We start from the raw sequence: 20,567 nt of genomic DNA on the forward strand, positions 1-20,567 counted from the left end.
TAAATATACTTTACTATAGTGACTATATAGAAAGCTTGAATAGAAGGAAATAGTAGAAAAGAGAGCAACACGGTCTTAAACTGGGAATCTGAAATGGTTTGGCCTGCTTCCAAAGCCGTAGAGCTTTCCAGCTGGCTGAGCTCTTGGTTGTCTCTTTCGCATGGTGCCGGCCGAGGACTCTGGCCACGGCGGCTGCCTGCAGGACTCTTGATTTATGACTTTTGAGGGGAAAAAATTAAATTAATGTTTCGGTGGCGGAATCAGATTAATGATTCAGCTGCTTGTTAAAGCCATTAAGTAATGAGAGTGTTCCTCCCCCTTTCTGGGATTGCTAAACAGTGACTCAGGCTTGCCGACGGAGCCAAAGTATTTCAGAGCATCTGCTCTGAGAACATTTTGGGATGGGTTGTTTTGGCTTTGAGGGCCTGCGGAGAGAAAGAAAATGATCTGCGAACTGTTGACAGATCTTGGAGCTTTGGAATACCTCTTTTCACTATGTATGCTCCGACAAATGCGTTCCTTGATTTATTTATTTCATTTATGCCCCACCGGAGTGGATTGCCGCGTTCTCCTCCATTTTATCCTCACAGCGACTCTGCGAGGTAGGTTAGGCTGAGAGAGCGTGGCAAGCCCAACGCCAGCCAGCCAGCCCAAGTGGGGATTTGAACCTGCGCCTCCTAAATACTAGTCCAACGCTCTTAACTGCTACACCCCAAACAAGTTGTCTCTTTACCTGCATTGCCCGGCTCTGTCCCGGTTCTTGATCACTCTTCAGTGTGACCAAGATCGTGGGAGCTGACTTTGATACTTGTATTTTGAGAGGGAGGGAGAGGAAGAGGGAGAGAGAGAGAGAGAGAGAGAGAGAGAGAGAGAGTCGGAGTGGGATTCCATTTTTCGGATGCCATTTCTTTGTCACACTGCAGGGGAAAACAAGCTTGCTCCCTCACCAACATGACATCCCTTCAAATATCTAAGCATGGCTATCATGCCACCTCTTAACCTTCTCTTCACCAAACAAAACATCCCCAGCTCCCCAAGTCTCTCCGGGTTTGAAGTCTCTGCATGGGGTGTTGAGTTAGCTATAATTGGTTGCGTGTAGATACCTTCAAATTTTCGTTTTGTTTTTTTCCCCTGTGGTTTTTGTATTCTTTGTTTTCTGTTTCATATTAACCGGAATTGTGGGTGTGGGGATGTACAGTGGGACGTGTGCTTTTCTTTTTTTTCCCTTTTTTTCCGCATCGGGAAAATTAAAAAAAATACATCAAGTACAAAATAGAAATGGCCCGACTGCGTCGAATGGCTTCGGATGTTCTCTTGTGACCTGGTTTTTTCGGGTGGGCGTCTCTTTCTCTTGCGCAGTCGATGGAGGAGATGTGGGAGCGGTGCGCCTGCCGCATCACCGAGGCCATCCAGTACATCGTGGAATTCGCCAAGCGGATGGGCGGCTTCATGGACCTGTGCCAAAACGATCAAATCGTGCTTCTCAAAGCAGGTATGGGGCGTTCCCTGGATGGGGGGGGGGGTGGAAGGGAAGGCCAAACCCCCCAAGCAGCTGTGGGGGGGAGAAAAGTTGAAAGTGGGCAACTGCAGCTCGCCAGAGATGGGAAGGGACAGAGTCTGAGTGCGTACTCACCGTAAAGATAACTTTGAAGACCTGAAGGCAGGAACAAAGAAAGCCGGGCAGGTTGATGGTGGGCGGTGCCATCAAGGGGCAGCCGAATTATGGCAACCCTGTAGGGCAGGGCTTCCAAACATGGTGCCCATCAGTCAGAGGTGGGATCCAGCAGGTTCTCGCAGGTTCCCGAGAGTAGGTTACTCATTATTTGTGTGTGCCGAGAGGGGGTTACTAATGGGTGATTTTGCCACGTGATTTTTGCCTTAGTGACGCCCCTCCTCTCAGCAGTAGCGCACAGAACTTGAAGCAGTCTGGCAGGAGGCGCACCGGCGTGCGTGGCAGCCTGCGCCTGCGTGCATTCGTTTTCTGCCCAGGGACCGGCGCAGCAGCTGCGTCCTTGCCACAGCCCCGCCCAGGAATGCCCCGCCCCCGGAATGCCCGGTCGTGCCCCTCCCAGCCCCACTGGCGCTACGCCACAGTTTGAATCCCACCACCATGGGAACCTGTTCCTAAAATTTTTGGATCCCACCACTGCCATCAGTACTTCCTTTGACACCCGTTTTACTTTTCAGAAAGTGGGTGAGGCCGTTGTAAGGCAGGCCTTGTCATTGGCTTCTTTCATTCCAAGGAAAAGGTTTAATGTATCGTCGAAGGCTTTCACAGCCGGAATCAACTGGCTGTTGTGGGGTTTTCTGGCTGTGTGGCCGTGGGCTGGTAGTTTTTGCTCTGCAGGTAAAATGTTAGGAGCGAAAAGTGCCACCCCACGGCCACACAACCCAGAAAACCCGCAACAGCCACCAAAGGCTTTTCACGGAAAGATAAAAGCAATTGGGCTTTCCTTTCCTCTGCTCCCCACAAAAGGCACCTTGTGAGGTAGGTGGGGCTGAGAGAGTTCTGGGAGAACTGTGCCTGGCCCAGGGTCCCCCACCAGTTCACCAGATTAGAGTCTACTGCTCATGTGGAAGAGTGGGGAATCAAACCCAGTTCTCCAAATTAGAGTGCACCTGTTGTTAACCACCCTGGCTGTCTATTAGTTCATATAGAGATACACTCCTGTAGTTTTGATGTTGTGTCAATTGTGATTGTTATGACTACGAGCATTTAAACTTGGTGTTACTGAGAATATAAAAACAATATTTTTAGCCCAGTGTTACAGTTCTTCAAATAATTCTATACTGTAACCTGATTCGGTACAAGGCGATTTCCTGAGTCAGTTGCAGCTGGGGGACAGGTACAGGCCTAATCCTTAACTAAATTTTACTCTGTCGAAATTCTGTTCAGGTTTGTATAGCCAAGAGCTTCCAGGTAGTTTTAAGGAGGGGCCTGAAGGAATTGTGTCTGTGTGTGCGTGTTTAAATCTTTCGGGTTTCCTTCCCCCATTTCCCACCTTTTTCCCACCCAGGTGCCATGGAAGTGGTTTTGGTAAGAATGTGCCGTGCCTTCAATTCCGAGAACCGGACAGTCTTCTTCGAAGGCAAATTTGCAGGCCCGGAGCTCTTCAAATCCCTTGGTATGAAAACATCTCATTGTTTGGGGACAGTAAATGGAAAGAAACCTGCAGGTGGGGCTGGGAGGATAAAGCAGGCTTTGGTAACATGTTTCCTTACAAGCCTGCCCAGAAACTTCAGTTGGGTGGAGGTGAACAAGATGTAACTCAACAAGGATAAGTGCCTTGTACTACATCTGGGTAACAAAAATGAGTAACACGCATACCGGATGGGGGATACACTACTGGGTAGCAGTGTGTGTGAACAAGATCTTGGAATACAGGTGGAGAGTAAGTCAAATATGAGCAGCCAGTGTGATGCAGCGACAAAAAAGGCTAATGCGATCTTGGGGTGTTATCAACAGAGGCATAGCATTCAAATTGCAAGATGTTATAGTCCTGCTGTCCACAGTATTGGCCCAGGAGCACTGTGTACAGTTCTGGAGGCCTCTCTTCAAAAAGGATGTGGCCAGAATGGAACGGGTGCAGAGGACAGCAATGAGGAAGATCTGTAATCTGGAGTTGAAGTCCAATGAGGAATGGTTGACGGGGTTGGGAATTTTAGTCTGGCGAAGAAGAGATTGAGGGGGAGCATCATATTTGAAGGGCTGTCGCTTAGAGGAGGGCAGGGAGCTGTTCCTGTTGGCAGCGGAGGACAGGACTTGCAATAATGTGTATAAATTATGGTGAGAAAGGTTCCAAATGGATATTAGGGGAAAAAATTTACATTAAGAGTAGTGCAACGTTGGAATTGACTGCCAAGGAAGGTGGTGAGCTCCCTCTCACTGGCAAAACACTTTTCTGGGATGCTCTAAGCTGAACCTGCACTGATTGGGGGGTGGGGGGTGGATAGATGGTCTGTGTGGCCCCTTCCAACTCTATGGTTCTTTGAAAATGCTGCCTCCCCTGCCCCCGCAAGCTGTTCTCCGATATAAGCAGGAGGGAGCATTTCACCCCTTGGCTCGCCGATTATGTGCTGGACTTTACTTTTTAACCTTGAAACAGTCTGGGGTCAGGGTACCCGAAGCGATGAGCTACACCCGTGTGTTTATTTGTTTGTTTGATTGTCCACCTTCCTCACTGGGACAAGGGAGGGCCCATTTCTCAGTGGTAAACCATATCCTTGGCATACAGAACGTCCCAGGTTTGATCCCCGGCATGTCCCCTTAAAGGACCAGGCAGTAGGTGATAGGAAAGATGCCAGAGAGCCACTGCCAGTCTGAGTACACAATACTGCCTGTGATAGACCAATGGTCTGGTTCAGTGTAAGGTAGCTTCATGTGTTTGTGAAACACAGTGAGAAGGTTCATATGAAATTCCCGCTGTATAGACCCAGGGTGTAATGTGAGTGGGGTAAGACAGGGCTCTTGCCCTGGGCTGCAGTGGCTAGGGCGCAATGGGTGCCCACCGTTGCCCCGTGCTGCTCCAACCAAAGATTGCTGCGTTAAGAGAAGAGAGAGAGAGTTTTGGATTTATATCCCCCCTTTCTCTCCTGTAGGAGACTCAAAGGGGCTGACAATCTCCTTGCCCTTCCCCCCTCACAACAAACACCCTGTGAGGTAGGTGGGGCTGAGAGAGCTCCGAGAAGCTGTGACTAGCCCAAGGTCACCCAGCTGGCGTGTGTGGGAGAGCACAGGCTAATCTGAATTCCCCAGATAAGCTTCCACAGCTCCGGTGGCAGAGCGGTTCCTCCAGATTAGATACACGAGCTCTTAACCTCCTACACCACTGCTGCTCCTGTTAAGCAGTTTGTCCCTTTAACGTCAAACCAGGGAGCAGCTGGAAAGAAACTGGGGGGGTGGAGACAAGGCTAGGAAAGATGTGCCCCTTCCCTGGCCATGCCCCCACCCCCAATCTCCCCCCAGGCCAGCCGCTCTTCTCCTGGCCAAAGTTAAACATAATTAAACTGAAAGGAAACACCAGTCAGCCCAATGGGAGGAGGATGCTTCACGTTGGGCGTGCAATTTCGGTGCTTGTCCTGGCCGCCATATTGTTTAGCTACATCCTAGTATAGAACTGCCAACAAGACTGCGCCCAAGATTCCATCTGAGGTGGGGGGCTAGGTTGTCTTCCATCAGGAGATAATTTCAGGGGCGTAGCCTTGTTGGTCTGCACGAGAAGAGTCCGAAGTCCTGATGGACAAGATTCTAGTCCAGTGGCACCTTAAAAAAACAGCGTGATTTTCCAGCATATATGCTTTTGAGACTCAAAGCTCGCTTTGTCAGAAGCCTTCCTCTGTCGAAGGGAGTATTCTGAGAAGGCAAAAGGCACCTTCCTCCTTGAAAGAATAGACAAGGTAGCCCAGCAGCTCCTGAAAAACCAACACGATTTCCAAGGTGTTGCTGGGCTACCTTGTCTACCCAGAGCATGGCCTTCTTGGTACTGCGAAACTCATTCATGGAATCATAGAGTTGGAAGAGACCCCAAGGGTCATCAAGTCCAACCCCCTGCAATGCAGGAACACACAATAAACACACAATTCTTTCAAGGAGGAAGGTAAACACTGACCTTTCACACGGCTCCTTCTGGTTTTTCAGATGGCCCTTACCAAATGTTTATGGTCATTCTATCACCTTTTTTGTTTTACTGTAGCTATTGCTGTAGAAGTGGATAAGATCTGTCATTAACTTTAGTTTCTCTTGGTTCTTTTTCCCTTTCTAGGATGTAATGAATTGATCAACTCCATTTTCGACTTCGCTAGCAGTCTTTGTTCTCTGCACTTCTTCGAGAACGAAATTGCCCTTTTCACGGCGCTGGTGCTCATAAACTCAAGTAAGGAAAATGTCAGGGATGGGATGGCACCTCGTGGATTGAGATGCATTCCTACCTCAATGTAATCACTACAAGATATATGTCACCAGCCTGCTTTATGTTACCACTGCTGCAGTGGGACATTCTTTCTTTGATCTTTATTTTATGGCTTCACAGGATGAGTAGATAACTAGGCTACCCCTGACAATTCTGGTCCCATGAGAAACGGGATGTTTCCATTGCTCTGTGGGGACAGGAGACTCGGTGGCTTTATCTCTGTCTGTCACTAACCTTGGGGCGCCTAAGCTCCGAAATAACTCTTTCTCACATTCTTTGGGAAAACGGGAGTGGGGGGGGATCAACTTTTGGATAAAGGGGATAGCAAAAGCCAGGTTTGGCAGAACTGGTTTTAACAACCTGGGTGCTTCGTTGCTTTCCAGTAAACACTGCTGATCGACAATTCAGAGTTTGTTTATTGATTCAAGTTTTTGAAGGGTCTTTCTTTGAGTCTCATCGTCCATGCTACAAAAAGACACATGTCTTTTAAGATGTAGCCCTAGAGAATCAGCTAACATCGGAGTCCAGACAGAATGCAAACGTTGTGATGGTTAGCCCCAGAGGTGTAGCTAGGGAAAATGGAGCCCGGTGCAAAATCTGAGTTTTGCTCCCCCCCCCCCCATGTATGTTTGTGGGTTTTGTATTTTTTAGTGTTTTTCCCGTTTTCGGCCTGCAGGGGGTGCAGTTTTTAGGCTAACAGCATCAAAATTTCAGGGTATCTTTAGGAGACTATCCTGATGATACCAGCCTGGTTTGGTGAGGTTTGGTTCAGGGGGTTCAAAGTTATGGACTCCCAAAGGTGTAGCCCCCATCTCCTATTGGCTCCCATTGGAAACAATGGAGGATGGGGCACCCCCTTTGGGAGTCCATAACTTTGGACCCCCTGAACCAAACCTCACCTAACTTGGGTGATATCATCAGGAGAGTTCCCCGAAAACTCCCTGAAATTTTGCTGCTGCTAGCCTAAAAAGTGTGCCCCCTGCAGGCCAAAAACTGAAAAATGCTAAAAAATACCAAAAAAACTGAAATTTTTGCTCCCTCCCAGGCGCACGCCCGGTGCAACCCGCGCGCACACACGTCCCCCTTGTAGCTACGCCTCTGGTCAGCCCAGTCTGAGTAGGGGGTGGGGGAAAGGCTGAACCGGCCTCTGGAGCTGGCCACCCTGCCGGAGAACGCAGCAAATGCACTGGTGGCAAGCAGACTTGCCCTGGCAGGTGGCCGCTGTACTCCTGGGTGCCTCACCTGGAAGCTAATGTCCCTTCCCAGGCCAACAGGTGCACAAAGCTGTGCCGGCAGGGGCAGGGCAGGGGTGGAGCCAGCCTTAGTCGGCTTCCATTGCCCACCCAGCCCCCATGCGCAGGCAGGGTCGGCCTCGGAGATGTGCCACGCTTTTCGTGGTGTATCTGTTATTCCCTATGGGGGATTTTTGAGGGGGCGTTGGTTTGGGGACTTCCCACATTGCAGGAAGGCCCTTTGGAATGGGCGGGGCAGTGCCAGAGCAGCGCTGTCCCCACCCACCAGCCCATTGAGTCCTTTATTGTTCACCCTTTATACATATGATTGTACTCCTGTCTATCATAGTAACACCATTATCAAATTTGCCGATGACACAACGGTGGTGGGGCTCATCTCTGGAGGGGATGAGTCTGCCTATCGGAGTGAGGTGGACCGACTGCTCTCATGGTGCAGGGAAAATAACCTGGTTCTTAATACTAACAAGACAAAGGAGCTCATAGTGGACTATAGAAGGAATAGCTCAGAAATTCAGCCCTTGACTATAAATGTAGATCAAGTAGAGCGGGTGGCTAGTTTTAAATTTCTGGGTGTCATGATTAAAGAGGACTTGACCTGGGGCATACAGACTGCCGCGGTGGTTAAGAAGGCCCAGCAAAGACTGTACTATCTGAGACTTTTAAGGAAACAACAACTGAATGGAAAACTCCTGGTGTCCTTTTACCGCTGTGCTATAGAGAGTGTCTTAACCTACTGCATCTGTGTATGGTTCTCCAGTTGCACAGTGGCAGATAGGAAGGCGTTCCAAAGGGTAATCACTACTGCACAGAGGATTATCGGCTGCCCTCTCCCTTCCTTGGAAGAACTCTATAATTCCCGAAGCCTAAAGAAAGCCCAAAATATTCTGAGAGACCCGTCTCATCCAGCACACTCTCTTTTTGAACTGTTACCATCCGGCAGACGATTCAGGTCTATCACAACTAGGACAAAGAGGCTTAGAGACAGCTTCTACTCTAGAGCTGTGGCTATGCTGAACTCCGCGGCTTCATGTTGATGTGTTTGGGGCTGTGTAGGGATGGGTGGAGGAAGGGGAAAGTGAGGATGGGGTATGAGTCTGAAATTGTGTGCATCGAGGAATGCTGCTGTAAATTTCGTTGTGCGTGCACAATGACAATAAATGCTTATGTTTATTCTGGATTGGGCTGTTAAACCTGCTTGTAAAATGTATCTCAGGGGTTCCCAACGTGGCTCCCATAGAAGCCGTGGCCAACACTTTTCCTAGAACCCACCAAGTGTTTTTATGAAGTGGGTGAAGCCAGACGGGGCCTTTGCCCAGCCATGTTTCTGATTGGTTGGAGATTTGATTGGCTGTGCAGGTTGGCCCCAGGCGAGCACCCCATTCTCTGCCTGCCAAACCCATAGTGGATTTTCACAGGGTCCTTTGACCTCGTCTGTCCCTCCTTGCAGATCGTCCCTGGTTGCAGGAGAAGAGCAAGGTGGAGAGGCTGCAAAACAACCTGGAACTCGCCTTCAAGCACATGCTGCGGAAGAACCATCGGGAAGGCATCTTGGCCAAGGTGGGCAGCTGTCAAGGACTTGCATGTTGGAAGTTGGAATTGCCCCCGGGCTGAGTGCCGTGAGTCACTGCCGACAGGCTGCTGGGAAATCCGAGATCGGGTTATCCTGGTGCCTTTTCGGGTGGGGCTCCAATCTGGATCAGTACCATACCAGGAGGATAAAGGGTGTTTAAATCTCCCCCCCCTATTTTACTAATTAAAATATGGCTTCCCGCACTGCTGTAGGATAGTGAGAGATTATGAGCAAGATGGCTGCCCCCCCCCCCTTGGCAAGTCTACAAACCAGACATAAAGGCAATAGCCCTCCTCTGGCCCCCTCTCAAAAGTTACTCTGTTTCCTGGAGGATTCCTGTAGCCTTGAAGGATGAGAGCGTTCTTGGCCAAAAGCCACTAATGGGTCTCGCCTCCGTGTCTCGGGTCTTGCCTCTGTGTCTTGTCCCTTTGAAGGTGTCCGTACCTGTGCCCCCCCCCCCCCCCCAGGCCTAAGATGATCAAAGTGTAGAGTTGCTAGCTCTAGGTTGGGAGTTATCTGAAGATTTTGGGGGTGAAGCCTGGGGAAAGCAGGGTGGGGAGCGGAGAGACCTTAGCGTAAAGTCGTAGAGTCCACCTTCTGTGCAACCATTTTGTTTCCAGGGAAAACTGATTTCTGTTGTATTAGGATCAGTTGTAATTCCAGGAGATCTCCAGGCCCCACCTGGAGGTTGGCAACCCTATCAGAGTCTCAGGCTAGAGTGTTGGCCTAGGACAGTGGTGGCGAACCTTTGGCACTCCAGATACAGTGGATCATACAATTCCCCATCAGCCCCACTGGTGCCAAGTGCTGGCAGGGGCTGGATGGGAACCAGTCCATAACATCTGGAGTGCACAAAGGAATTCACTTTCATGGGGCTCTAGGATTCCTCAGAGAGGAAACCACTTCCTGAATCTTTTGCCACATGCTTTAGGGTCCCTGTTGGAGGGAGGAGTGTTTGAGTTGCTTAGATTATGTCTGGCAATCCTGAAAACTTCTGGAGGTGGAGAAAGAGGAGGAGGAGCATCATGTGACATAGTGGTGACACTTGTGGGTGAGACCCAGAGGTAACGTCACCATGACGCTTTAGAAATTATCCCAGTGTTTATGGTAAAGACTGTAGAGATTGGGGGAGATTTCTAGAATGTTGAGGACATGGTGACTGGGTGGGACGTTGTTGAGGACATGGTGACTGGGTGGGACCTCCCCTGCAACAGCAGGGGAGAGCCGGTGGGAGTAAGAGATTGCCTGTCCTGGTGGAGAATTCAGTAAGCCTCAGTAGGCTTTAAGGATCTAAATCACAGGTGTCAAACTCGCGGCCCTCCAGATGTTATGGACTACAGTTCCCATTATCCCCTGCCGGCATGAGCAATTAGCCATTCTGGCAGGGGATGATGGGAACTGTAGTCCATAACATCTGGAACCTATGATCTAAATAAATTAGACTCTACCACATCAAGGAAGACAGGTGGGCCACTGCCCCTTTTCGCCACCTGAGAGAAGGGCAGTAGAGAAATGGAAAGATGAAATCGTGGACTACAAAGATACCACCATTCTAGTCTCTAGGGACTGGTTACTGGCTGGAAACTTGTGGTGGAGGGGCAGAATTCCGAGCAAAATAAAAAATAAAAATAAGGCTTCTTCTACGTACAGGAAGGTTTGACCATAGATTTTCTAACAATTCCTAGACTTCCCAGGTAGGTCTGGGAATCATAAGGAACTCTATTGTCAGAACTTCCTGTAAGTAGACTTTATTTTTCCTTTTTCATTTTCCTGCCCAGAATGATCGGTTTCCCCCCATCCTTTGGCCCCAGTCTCCACCCGCCAATCAGCTGATTGTCAGCAGGCAAAGGTTCCACCGTAAGCAGGCTAATGGGAACCCTACCAGTCTCCCAGGGCTAGCCGCTCTGTGACACATTCCCATCATGCCCCATTGAGGCACGGCATTCCAAAGTGGGGTATAAGTGTTTGAAAGAGCGAATGACCTTCTCTGTTTTCGTGTCTCCTTTCCCGCAGCTGCCCTCGAAAGCGAAACTTCGGACCCTCTGCCACCAGCACATGGAGAAGCTGCGCTCTTTCCGCCAGATGTACCCCATCATTGTCCACGCCGTCTTCCCCCCGCTCTACAAAGAGCTGTTCAGTTCAGACTGTGACCCACCCCAGGGGACGGCAGTGGAGTAACACCTCCCACCAAGAAAACAAGAGGATGGCAGCACCCAAAGGTCTCTTCCCGTCTCTCTGCCTGCCTCCGGTCTGCAGCGTCGCCTTCCGAGGTCGACGCTAAAGAACACAGGGCGGGGGGGTGCGAGAGGGCAGGAGAATCCGAGACCAAAATCGAAATCCTGCTTCTGTGCATTCCTGTCCGAAGAGCGGGATAAGGAGCAGGGGGGGCAGAGCTGAATGCCTGGGGCGGGGGGCGGGTAGGGGGGGGTCCATCCCAACTTCTGACACCAGTTTCGGTACGTCAACATTGGACTCGCTTCGTGCCTGAAGACGAAGCGGGGCAAGCACGCGGTGCCCCGCCTCACAAGAACGGTACATTGAGGGGTGCAAGCAACGCTGATGAGACGCCGAGAGGTCAGGCACGGTTTGAAGCACAAAGTGTTAATTAAACAAGGGTCTTGTGGCCATGGGGTACTCCCGAGAGGAGGAATTTTTCGGTTCCTTTTTTCTCTCCATGACGTGGTCTCGTTGAATGGGTGAAGTCCAGTTAGCTGCAGTTAATCACAGCCAAAACGGCAGCTTGGATAGTGCCAAAAAAATACCTCATTTTGCTGACGTAAGGGCATGAGACTCAACCAGGCTGTTCTGTATTCCCCCACCCCCAAAACCGAGTTTTTAAGAAGTAATATATTATATATAGATATATATATTTTGTGGACAGATGTGGTTCTATAAGATAGATCTATATTTTTAAGTGTCTGGCCGCTTCATTTGAAAACTGAGTTATAATTTCTCTTCTCTTTCTGCGTATCAGCAAACTGACTTCTTATAGGAGATTCTATCAGCCAGCAACTTCTGGGCAATAATAATAATAACAATAACCGTGCTGCTTTTGCGTCGCATAAGCAAGAATGTATTGGATCCCCCCCTAGATCTAGGTTCCTTGCGCCGGGGAAAGCACTGCTGTTAATCAGAACTGATCCATGGGATCTGACCCACTAATTAAAAATAACCAAAAGGCAAACTCTTATTTTCGTTACTCTCGGACAATCCCATGCCATGTTTGTATGGCGGCTTCCATCCTCACAGCCGCGGATATTAAGGTGATATTCCTCAGCTCTTTATGCCATTTGGGTCAGTCAAAAAAAAAATGGCAAACATGTGGGAACCATTTTGTAATCTTGGCTGTCGCCGTGGGTTACGACTGTATCCATGCTTTCATCAATAGAATGTTGATAAACAGCCCAGCTTCCATGAGCGAAGTGAGAGGTCACGCCCTAAACTCTAAGGGAGTCTCGGCCAAGATGAATGGGCTGTTCTGTGGGTAGGAGGAGAATAGAATACCAAGGAAGCTATTAGAAATGGTTTGAACTCGCCGCCATCCAAGTTTTTTATTCTTTAAAAAACTCTTCCCTCTGCAGTGCAGTTAAGTTTATAACTGCACGTTACATTGCATTAATTTTATGCCAATTTAATTGGCATGGCTTCCCCCAAAAGAATTCCAGGTATTACAATGTGCTGAGAAATTAAAAACTCTTCTTTCTGGACAGGGAAAGTTAGATTATGCAAGCAATCCCTTATTGATTACTTTTTCCTAGGGCAGTCATTCAATTGAAGAAATTCAGTTGACTTAACAGCGCAATCCTGGGCGGAGTTACCCCAATCTAAGCCAATTGAAATGCATGTGCTTAGACTGGCGTAACTCTATCTAGGATTGCACTGTTATTTGTATGGATTTTAGGCTTGTGTATAAGTTTGTACAGGAATAAAACAAGCCCTCCTTGCCTCTGAAGATGCCAACTAGAGATGCGGGCAAAACGTTAAGAGCAAAAACCACCAGTCCACAGCCACGCAGCCCAGAAAATCCATCACAGCCCCCTCCCCCAAATTGTTTTTTAAACAATGCACGTTGCTGCTTTTATAATATAAAAGGAAGCAATCTTTCATGGGAAGGCTGAGGGAGGAATTCAATTTCACAGATGCAATCCGCTCCCCATGACTTTCTTGTGTACTTGCATTATAGATCAGCTCTTTAAATAAAAGCAAAATTAAAAAAATATATCTTTGCTGCCCAATTAACCAGGATCATTTTTAAGGTGATCCAAAGATTCTTGATCAACTGACCCCCCCACCCCACCCCACCCCTCAGTTCTGCTGATCAGTGATGCGTACCATTTGGTTATTGAAAAACAGATAGAAGAACAGGGTAGAAATATTATGAATAAGTTAGGGTGCATGGAATCTCTAACTCTCTCTTTCTCTCATTCTGTTCTAGCTTTTAACAAGTTAAATAATTCAGCTAAGTCGGTTAAAAGTCAGGCAGTATTAATTTATAGTAAAACGTAGAGATTTGACGCAGCGTTTTCCACACGAGTTCTGATGACCCCGGAGGTTGTTTGGGATAACGGGGTTTGGGATAACGGGGTTTCTTAGATTGTCTCTTTTTTAATTCCCAACCACCCCGGGCCAATTTTTGGTATTTTGGATATGATGTTCCCAAAACATCTTGGTATCCAGACTATTTTTGAAAAGAGAAAATGGTATACTTTTTAAAGAGACTTGTGGTTTTTTATATGATGGAGATAAAATTTTCTTATTGCGTTTTGGAACATGTGTACTAGGGTTGCCAACTCTAGCTTGGGAAATTCCTGGAGATACTGGGGTAGGATTTGGGGAAGGGGAGGGATCTCGGTGGGGTACACTACCATAACCCCCCCCCCCCAGCCATTTTCTCCGAGGCAGAACTGATCTCTGTCGTCTGGCTATCAGCTGTAATTCCAAGAGGCTCCAGGCCTCACCTGGGGATTGGCAACCCTACGTTAATCCCTTCCTAATTCCAGGGAGGGCGGAGTTTGAATGTAATTCAGTGTAAAAGATGTTGAATGTAATGCAGTATTCTCTGGGATCTCTCTTGCCCTTCGCGGAACTGGTTTTAGGGGTTCTGGCTTTTCCTCTGCTCGATGGCAAAGAAGGCCCCGAGTCTGTAGCTTCCTTCCCCCGATGTTTTGCACAAACTTTGTCGCCTCCTTAGCATGGTGCTTCTGTGCTCATGGGGTTTCCTTATTCACTTGAATGGAGACGAATCCCGTAATGCGTCCAAAGCTGCCCTCCCCACCGAAACAAACAGGACGCTAAATAGGTCGCACTAAGCTTGTTGGAGAAAATGGGAGTGAGTTTTGTGGAGTAATGGAGTTCCACGTGCTCATCAAGAGATCCTAAATCTTCAAGAGATCCCCATTGAGGTGACTGTAGAACCAGAACAGAAACATGGAGCTGGAAGGAACCTCAAAGGTCATCCAGTCCAATCCCCTGCCAGGGGCGTACCGGACAGGGGGACACATGGAGTCAAACGTCCCTGGGCTGCGGCCGTTTAGTCACGTGGGGGTTGGAAAATCACCCCCACGCCCCTCCTCCTTCTATACACCGACTTCCAGGCCTGATGCAAAAAAAGTTGTTTGGTCTTGGTGGGGGAGGGTGGCCGCCCATACGGGGGGGGCGGGGGCTCAGATTTTGCACCGGGCTACATTTTCCCTAGCTACGCCTCTGCCCCCCCGCACAAAGTCGCCCAGCGACTCATCTTTTCCTGCCTCAGATCGTAATCGATAGGATTTAAATCGAGGCGATTTTCAAACTCGTTCCCCAAAAGGCTCTCAAATCCTTCTGGTAGTTAAAAAGGGGCCTTTGATGGTTTTTTAAACTGTGCAGAGTCAGCAGGGCTGCCACCCCCCCCCCACCCCCACCCCAAAAAAGGTCTCCATCTTCATGCTTTCCAGGATTTCCAATTAGGACCTGAGACAATCAGAATTCACTAACAACCACCCACCTTGCCCGATGCTGATGTTAATGACCCTCTTTTTCTTGTGTCACACGCTTGTTTCTCGTACACGGAAACTCTTAGATGGGCCTGCATAAACGGTGACCCATTGCGCCAAAGCCTGTTCACCATTAGGCATGTTAGGAAAGTGAAATTTGGCTTTGGAAATGCCGGCCTACTTTGGCAGGGCAGGAGCCAAAAATATAACGTTTCAGATCTGGGGCGTTTCTTAGGTGAAATCTAGGCCCTTTCCCCACTTACCCTTGTCGGAGGGTTGCTGTGCGCAATTCCCAGCGCGCGCCATTTCTGGCGCGCGCCCCGGCTTCCCCACGACCCTGCTCTGCGCGGGGTCATCAAAAGGCACCATTTGAAAAGGCGCCAGGAATTACGCGCGCTGAGGGGGCGCGAGAGAGGCAGCGCCGGGGCAGCTGTGTTCTCGCTGCCCCTGAAGTGGGGAGTGCAGCTGGACCCCGCACTACTTTAGGAGAGTAGCGCGGGGCTTAAGGTAAGAGGGGAAAGGGCCCTAGTTGCAACGGGCACAACAAATGCAAAATCTGACAAATTGCATTTCCAGCTTGGTTGGGTTTACAGCAGTTAGCTCAGCACAAAACATTTGCTGGAGATTGATCATTTATCCACGTTTGTGGCTTGCCTTAGCGGAAAAACGAGAGGGATAAACGCAAGCTCGATCTGTTTGGCTTCCTGGGTAGCTGCTTCTGCAGGCCCGCTTTCAGAATGTCTGTCGTCTGTCTTCGTCGCAATCTTCATGTTTTTCAGAAACGAGGAAAACCTCTGCAGTTTATTGTTTTGTCTAAAGAAAAACCTGTTCGAAGTATTTAAATAGGATTTTTTTTGTCGTGTAAATATGTTTTAAAACTGTAATTTTAAAGAAAAGTTTAGAGCAATCGTTCTTTAAAAAGCTGTACAACAGAGGAGTTTTAGGCTACTTTTAATTTAATTAAATGATGGTGCATATATTACATGATGGATGGTTGTGGGGGTTTTGTTTGTTTATTTCTCTGGTCTATGTTCCCCGGCGTTTCTGCTTAATTTTTTAAAAGCCAGAACAAGGTTGCGAAAAATATTTCTAAAAATGTATCCAGTTGCAGATTTGGGGGGTGGAATCTAGGGAGGGTGAGGTTTGGGAAGAGACGGGGCTCAGCAGGGTATAACGCCCTAGAGTCCATACACCAAAGAAGCCATTTTCTCTAAGGGAGTGGATCTCCATAGTCTAGGGCAGTGATGGCAAACCTTTTCGAGACCATGCCCAAATTGCAATCCAAAACCCACTTATTTATCGCAAAGTGCCAACATGGCAATTTAACCTGAATGCTGAGGTTTCAGTATGAAAAAACAGTTGGCTCCGAGGCGCGCGTTACTCGGGAGTAAGCTTGGTGGTAGTTGGTGGCTTTGCTTTGAAGCAACCGTGCAACACTTCGAACGGGTGAATCACGACCCTAGGAGGGTTTACTCAGAGGCAAGCCCCATTGCCAGCAACCGAGCTGACTCCCAGGTAAAGGATCACGCTTTCGTTCTTCCCATGAAAATCAGTAGGATTTTACAGCGCTTAACAGGGTTACCTACACTGCTTCCCCAAAACTAGGTCTTAGATTTAATGCTAATAATCTCCCTGAAACAATTACACTATTATCACATGACAAACTCTATGCGTGCGTGCCCACAGAGAAAGCTCTGAGTGCCACCTCTGGCACCCGTGCCATAGGTTCGCCACCACTGGTCTAGGGACAGATTGAAATTTGGGGAAATCTCCAGACCCCACCTGGAGTTTGGCAACCCTCCTTTGGGGCTGGTTCCCACCAAGAATGCATTCCTCTAACAGCAGCAGCAGCATCGCCTGATGCAAGACGCCGGGGTGAAATCCTTACATGGGAGGAAAGTCACCAGATCCAATCCAGGATGTTTTCAGTGCAATCGTTTTCCAAGAAACGCATCCGTCTGCAACAACAGTGTCTTGCAGCAAGTCAGACCCCTGATTTTTTTTAACAATCAGACATTTAGGTCGATGCAGCCATTTGAGTCAATGCAAACACCCTTTTGTTACATGAGGAAAAAATTCTCCTTGTCCCCTCCGAAAACCCTTTGCAGTAGAATCAAAGGTGAATTCCCGCATACGGTAAAACACCGAGTAGCAAAACCGAGCTAACAACAGCAGCGCCAGCTAAGAAAATAACAAACAAGCAAAAAGGAAAGCCCGTATCTTTTAACTGAATTGTATTGGTCTTTACAAAGCTATTGACGCCAGTTTTATTTCAAAGTTACCAAGTGAACTGAAATACCTGCGCAAAAATTAGGATGGGTTCCACCTGCCCTTCGAAAATTAAAAGGGGTGTGGCCAGACACATTTCCTGGCGAAGGGTGTTCCGGAGTTTTGTGTGGTAAAGTGCCGTCCAGTCGCAGCTTATTTAACCAAATCCAATATTTCTTTCTTTTTTTTCTGATTCCAAGGCGAAAAGCTCGAAAAGCAATAAAGGGAATCCACGGGAATCCGTGTCTCCCCGCTCCCGCAATGTACAGGTTTGACCATTCGGTTTCGATGGTGGTGGGATTCAAACAGTGGCACCACCGCACACTCCAATCCCTATTGGGCAGGGAGGTTGCTTTAGTAACCCCTTCTCGGCACTCAGAAAAAATTAGTACCGTATATGCTCGTGTATAAGTCAACCCGCATATACGTCGAGGCACCTAATTTTATCACAAAAAAACTGGGAAAACTTATTGACTCGCATATAAGTCGAGGGTGGAAAATGCAGCAGCTACTGGTAAATTTCAAAAATAAAAATAGATACCAATAAAATTACATTAATTGAGACATCAGTAGGTTAAATGTTTTTGAATATTTATTTCAAAGAAAAACAGTAAACTAGCTCTGTAAGTGGAAAAGAGGGTCAACAAGACCAATGTGGTCTCAACAATAACTGTTTAGGGGTCCATAACTTTGGACCCCCTGGACCAAACTTTACCAAACTTGGCTGGTATCATCAGGAGTGTCACCTGATGATATCCTGAAATTTTGGTGCCGCTAGCATAAAAACTGCGCCCCCTGGCAGCCGACAAAGTAAAAACCCTAAAATGTTTTTTTAATACAGCTGACTCGTGTGTAAGTCGAGGGTGGCTTTTTCAGCACAAAAAATGTGCTGAAAAATTCGACTTATACATGAGTATATACGGTAACCACTTCTAGAGAAGTGGTGAGAACTGGTTGGATCCCACCTCTGCCTCCCGTCCGTATCTCAAAGCTCAAAAGCATACATAGCTTCCAATTATTATTTCAAAAACCAGTAGAACGAGATCAGGTCACACTGGGCGTCTGAAAGGAGATGTTATCTAGGAGGCGCCGAGTTCGATTCCCACTTGCGCTCACCCTTCATTAGTGGTCTTCGAGGGTGCCGTTCGCTGTAAGTCCCCGTCTGCAACACAATAATGAGGCTGACCTCAATCGCACAGCTGTTAAGTAGGATTTCAGTGGAATGATCTATCTCCATGAGCTCATGGTTTGAACTTTGGAAAGCACTGCGGGGAGGCTTATTATTTTGTGATTCACCAAATTTCTCTCTGGCTTTTGTCCGGGCTGGAGCGACAAGACCAGAGTTGGCCCACAAACACGTAGCTGCATTGTGGGCCAGTGGTCCTTTCCTAGCAGAAGAAGAAACAGAAGAGTTTGGATTTATAGGGCCTTTCCCCACTTACCGTTTGCGGCGCGCTACTCTCAGCGCGAGTGATTTCTGCCGCGGGGTCGTGTTCCCCAACTGTCAGAAGGTGCCATTTCTTCAGCGCCAGAAATGACGCGCGCTGAGGGGACGTGAGAGCGTCAGAGTTGGGGCGGCTGCGTTGTCGCCGCCCGGACTCGTGGGGAGCGCCGCTGGACCACGCGCTATTTGGGGAGAGTAGCGCGCAGCAAACGGTAAGTGGGGAAAGGCCCATACTCTACTTTTCTCTCCTGTAAGGAGACTCAAGGTGGCTGACAAATGCCTTTTCCCTTCCACTCCTGACAACAGACACCTTGTGAGGCAGGTGTGGCTGAGAGAGTTTGGAGAGACCTGTGACAGGCCCAAGGCCACCCAACAGGAGTGTAGAAGTGGGGAAACAAACCACATAAGAGTCCGCCATGTGGAGGAGATGGGGAATCAAATCTGGTTTATAGTCTGCCTGTTCTTAACCACCACACCACGCTAGCTCTCAGCTCTTGGGCACATTACAGTAGTCCAGCCCGGGCATGCTCATTTTGGCGCCTAACTGACTTTAATTTCGGCTTGTGGAACCGAATCTTTTACTCCCGCTTATTTAAGAACCAAGGAAGAAATGGAGCTCTGTGTACCAGTGGGGTTTATGGGTAAACAATTTGAAAGGATTCGAAGTGTGCAAGTTCGTTTGGAGGGCTGAGGATCCCCCGCCACACCCACACGGGCACAGCTCCAAGATACCATCTAGTCTACAAAGTATTCAGTGGTGGGATCCAAACATTTTAGTAACAGGTTCCCATGGTGGTGGGATTCAAACTGTGGCGTAGCGCCAATGGGGCTGGGCGGGGCATGATGGAGGCATGGCCGGGCATTCCGGGGGCGGGGCATTCCTGGGCAGGGCTGTGGCAAGGACACAGCCGCGGCGCCAGTCCTTGGGCGGGAAACGAATGCACGCAGGCGCAGGCTGCCACGCACGCCGGTGCACCTCCTGCTAGGCTGCTTCAAGTTCTGCGCACTACTGCTGAGAGGAGGGGCGTAACTAAGGCAAAAATCACGTGGCAAAATCACCAATTAGTAACCCCCTCTCGGCACACGCAAATAATTAGTAACCTACTCTCGGGAACCTGTGAGAACCTGCTGGATCCCACCTCTGAAAGTGTTCCTCTGAACCTGAAACTTAAAAAACATTGATGCTTCCATTTTCTTTTTAAAAAATGGCAAAGTGACTTCCTTCTGAGGAAAAAGACGACCGCTTGATGAGATAAACCTCGGACCTTTCCACACAAATCCCCCCCCCCCAAGTTTACAAAACATTTTAATCCCCCCCCCGTTTGTCTGCACTCAATCCCTTGAAACGATTCCAAGTGGCCAGCTTGTGACCAATTCCGCTTAAAAAAAAATTCCCATGGATTTGATGCTACGTTGTTTCAAAGCGTCATGCTGCAATTCTCAGAGGTTGTGTACATGAGGCTTCAAAGATTCGACCCCCCCCCCAATATTTCTTTTTCTTAAAATGACAAAAATAAACAGGTCAGCCAACGGAGCGAGCTCAGAAAACGGCACTGAGGAGGAAATCCAGGGATTGCAGAGAGGCATGGGAAACATTTTAAAGCACAAGTCAAAACATTTTGAAAACTTTTCAGCAAAAGGAATAGCTAAAACAGAGGATGCGTTTAAAACATTCTGAGGCTGGAAATAAAACATTTTTTGGGGGGGGAAACTGTGAAACTCCCCAGAAAGGACCCCGTAATGTTTTGAGGTGTTTCGAAGACGATTTGACCCTCTACAGTGAGGTGCCTAGATTTGGGATTTGGGAAACATTTATAGGATCATTCCCCTCTGCCGTGACAAAGGTAGCTAACCTCAACTCCTGCAGATTTAAGGGAGAAGCCTCGGGAGCAGTGGTGGGATCCAAAAATTTTAGTAACAGGTTCCCATGGTGGTGGGATTCAAGCTGTGGCGTAGCGCCAATGGGGATGGGCGGGGCATGACGGGGGCATGGCCGGGCATTCCGGGGCGGGGCATTCCTGGGCGGGGCTGTGGCAAGGATGCAGCCGCTGCGCCGGTCCTTGGGCGGGAAACGAATGCATGCAGGTGCAGGCTGCCACGCACGCCGGTGCACCTCCTGCTAGACTGCTTCAAGTTCTGCGTGCTACTGCT

The 20,567-nt window shown here is 48.6% G+C and overlaps 1 protein-coding gene across 2 annotated transcripts in view; it reads left to right on the top strand.

Moving 5' to 3' along the window:
• RORC (RAR related orphan receptor C) overlaps positions 1–14,539 on the top strand; it is a 111,548-nt gene extending 97,009 nt beyond the window's left edge. For both annotated transcript variants that reach the window (XM_048510963.1, XM_048510953.1), the window contains exons 7-11: positions 1,360–1,492; positions 3,018–3,125; positions 5,763–5,873; positions 8,610–8,719; positions 10,746–14,539. In XM_048510963.1, coding sequence (XP_048366920.1) covers positions 1,360–1,492; positions 3,018–3,125; positions 5,763–5,873; positions 8,610–8,719; positions 10,746–10,910 — 627 coding nt within the window. In that variant the 3' untranslated portion in view covers positions 10,911–14,539. The remainder of the gene's footprint in view (positions 1–1,359; positions 1,493–3,017; positions 3,126–5,762; positions 5,874–8,609; positions 8,720–10,745) is intronic.
• Positions 14,540–20,567: the final 6,028 nt, after the last annotated feature.

Source organism: Sphaerodactylus townsendi, linkage group LG01 (assembly GCF_021028975.2).
Source record: "Sphaerodactylus townsendi isolate TG3544 linkage group LG01, MPM_Stown_v2.3, whole genome shotgun sequence".
NCBI lineage: Eukaryota > Metazoa > Chordata > Lepidosauria > Squamata > Sphaerodactylidae > Sphaerodactylus > Sphaerodactylus townsendi.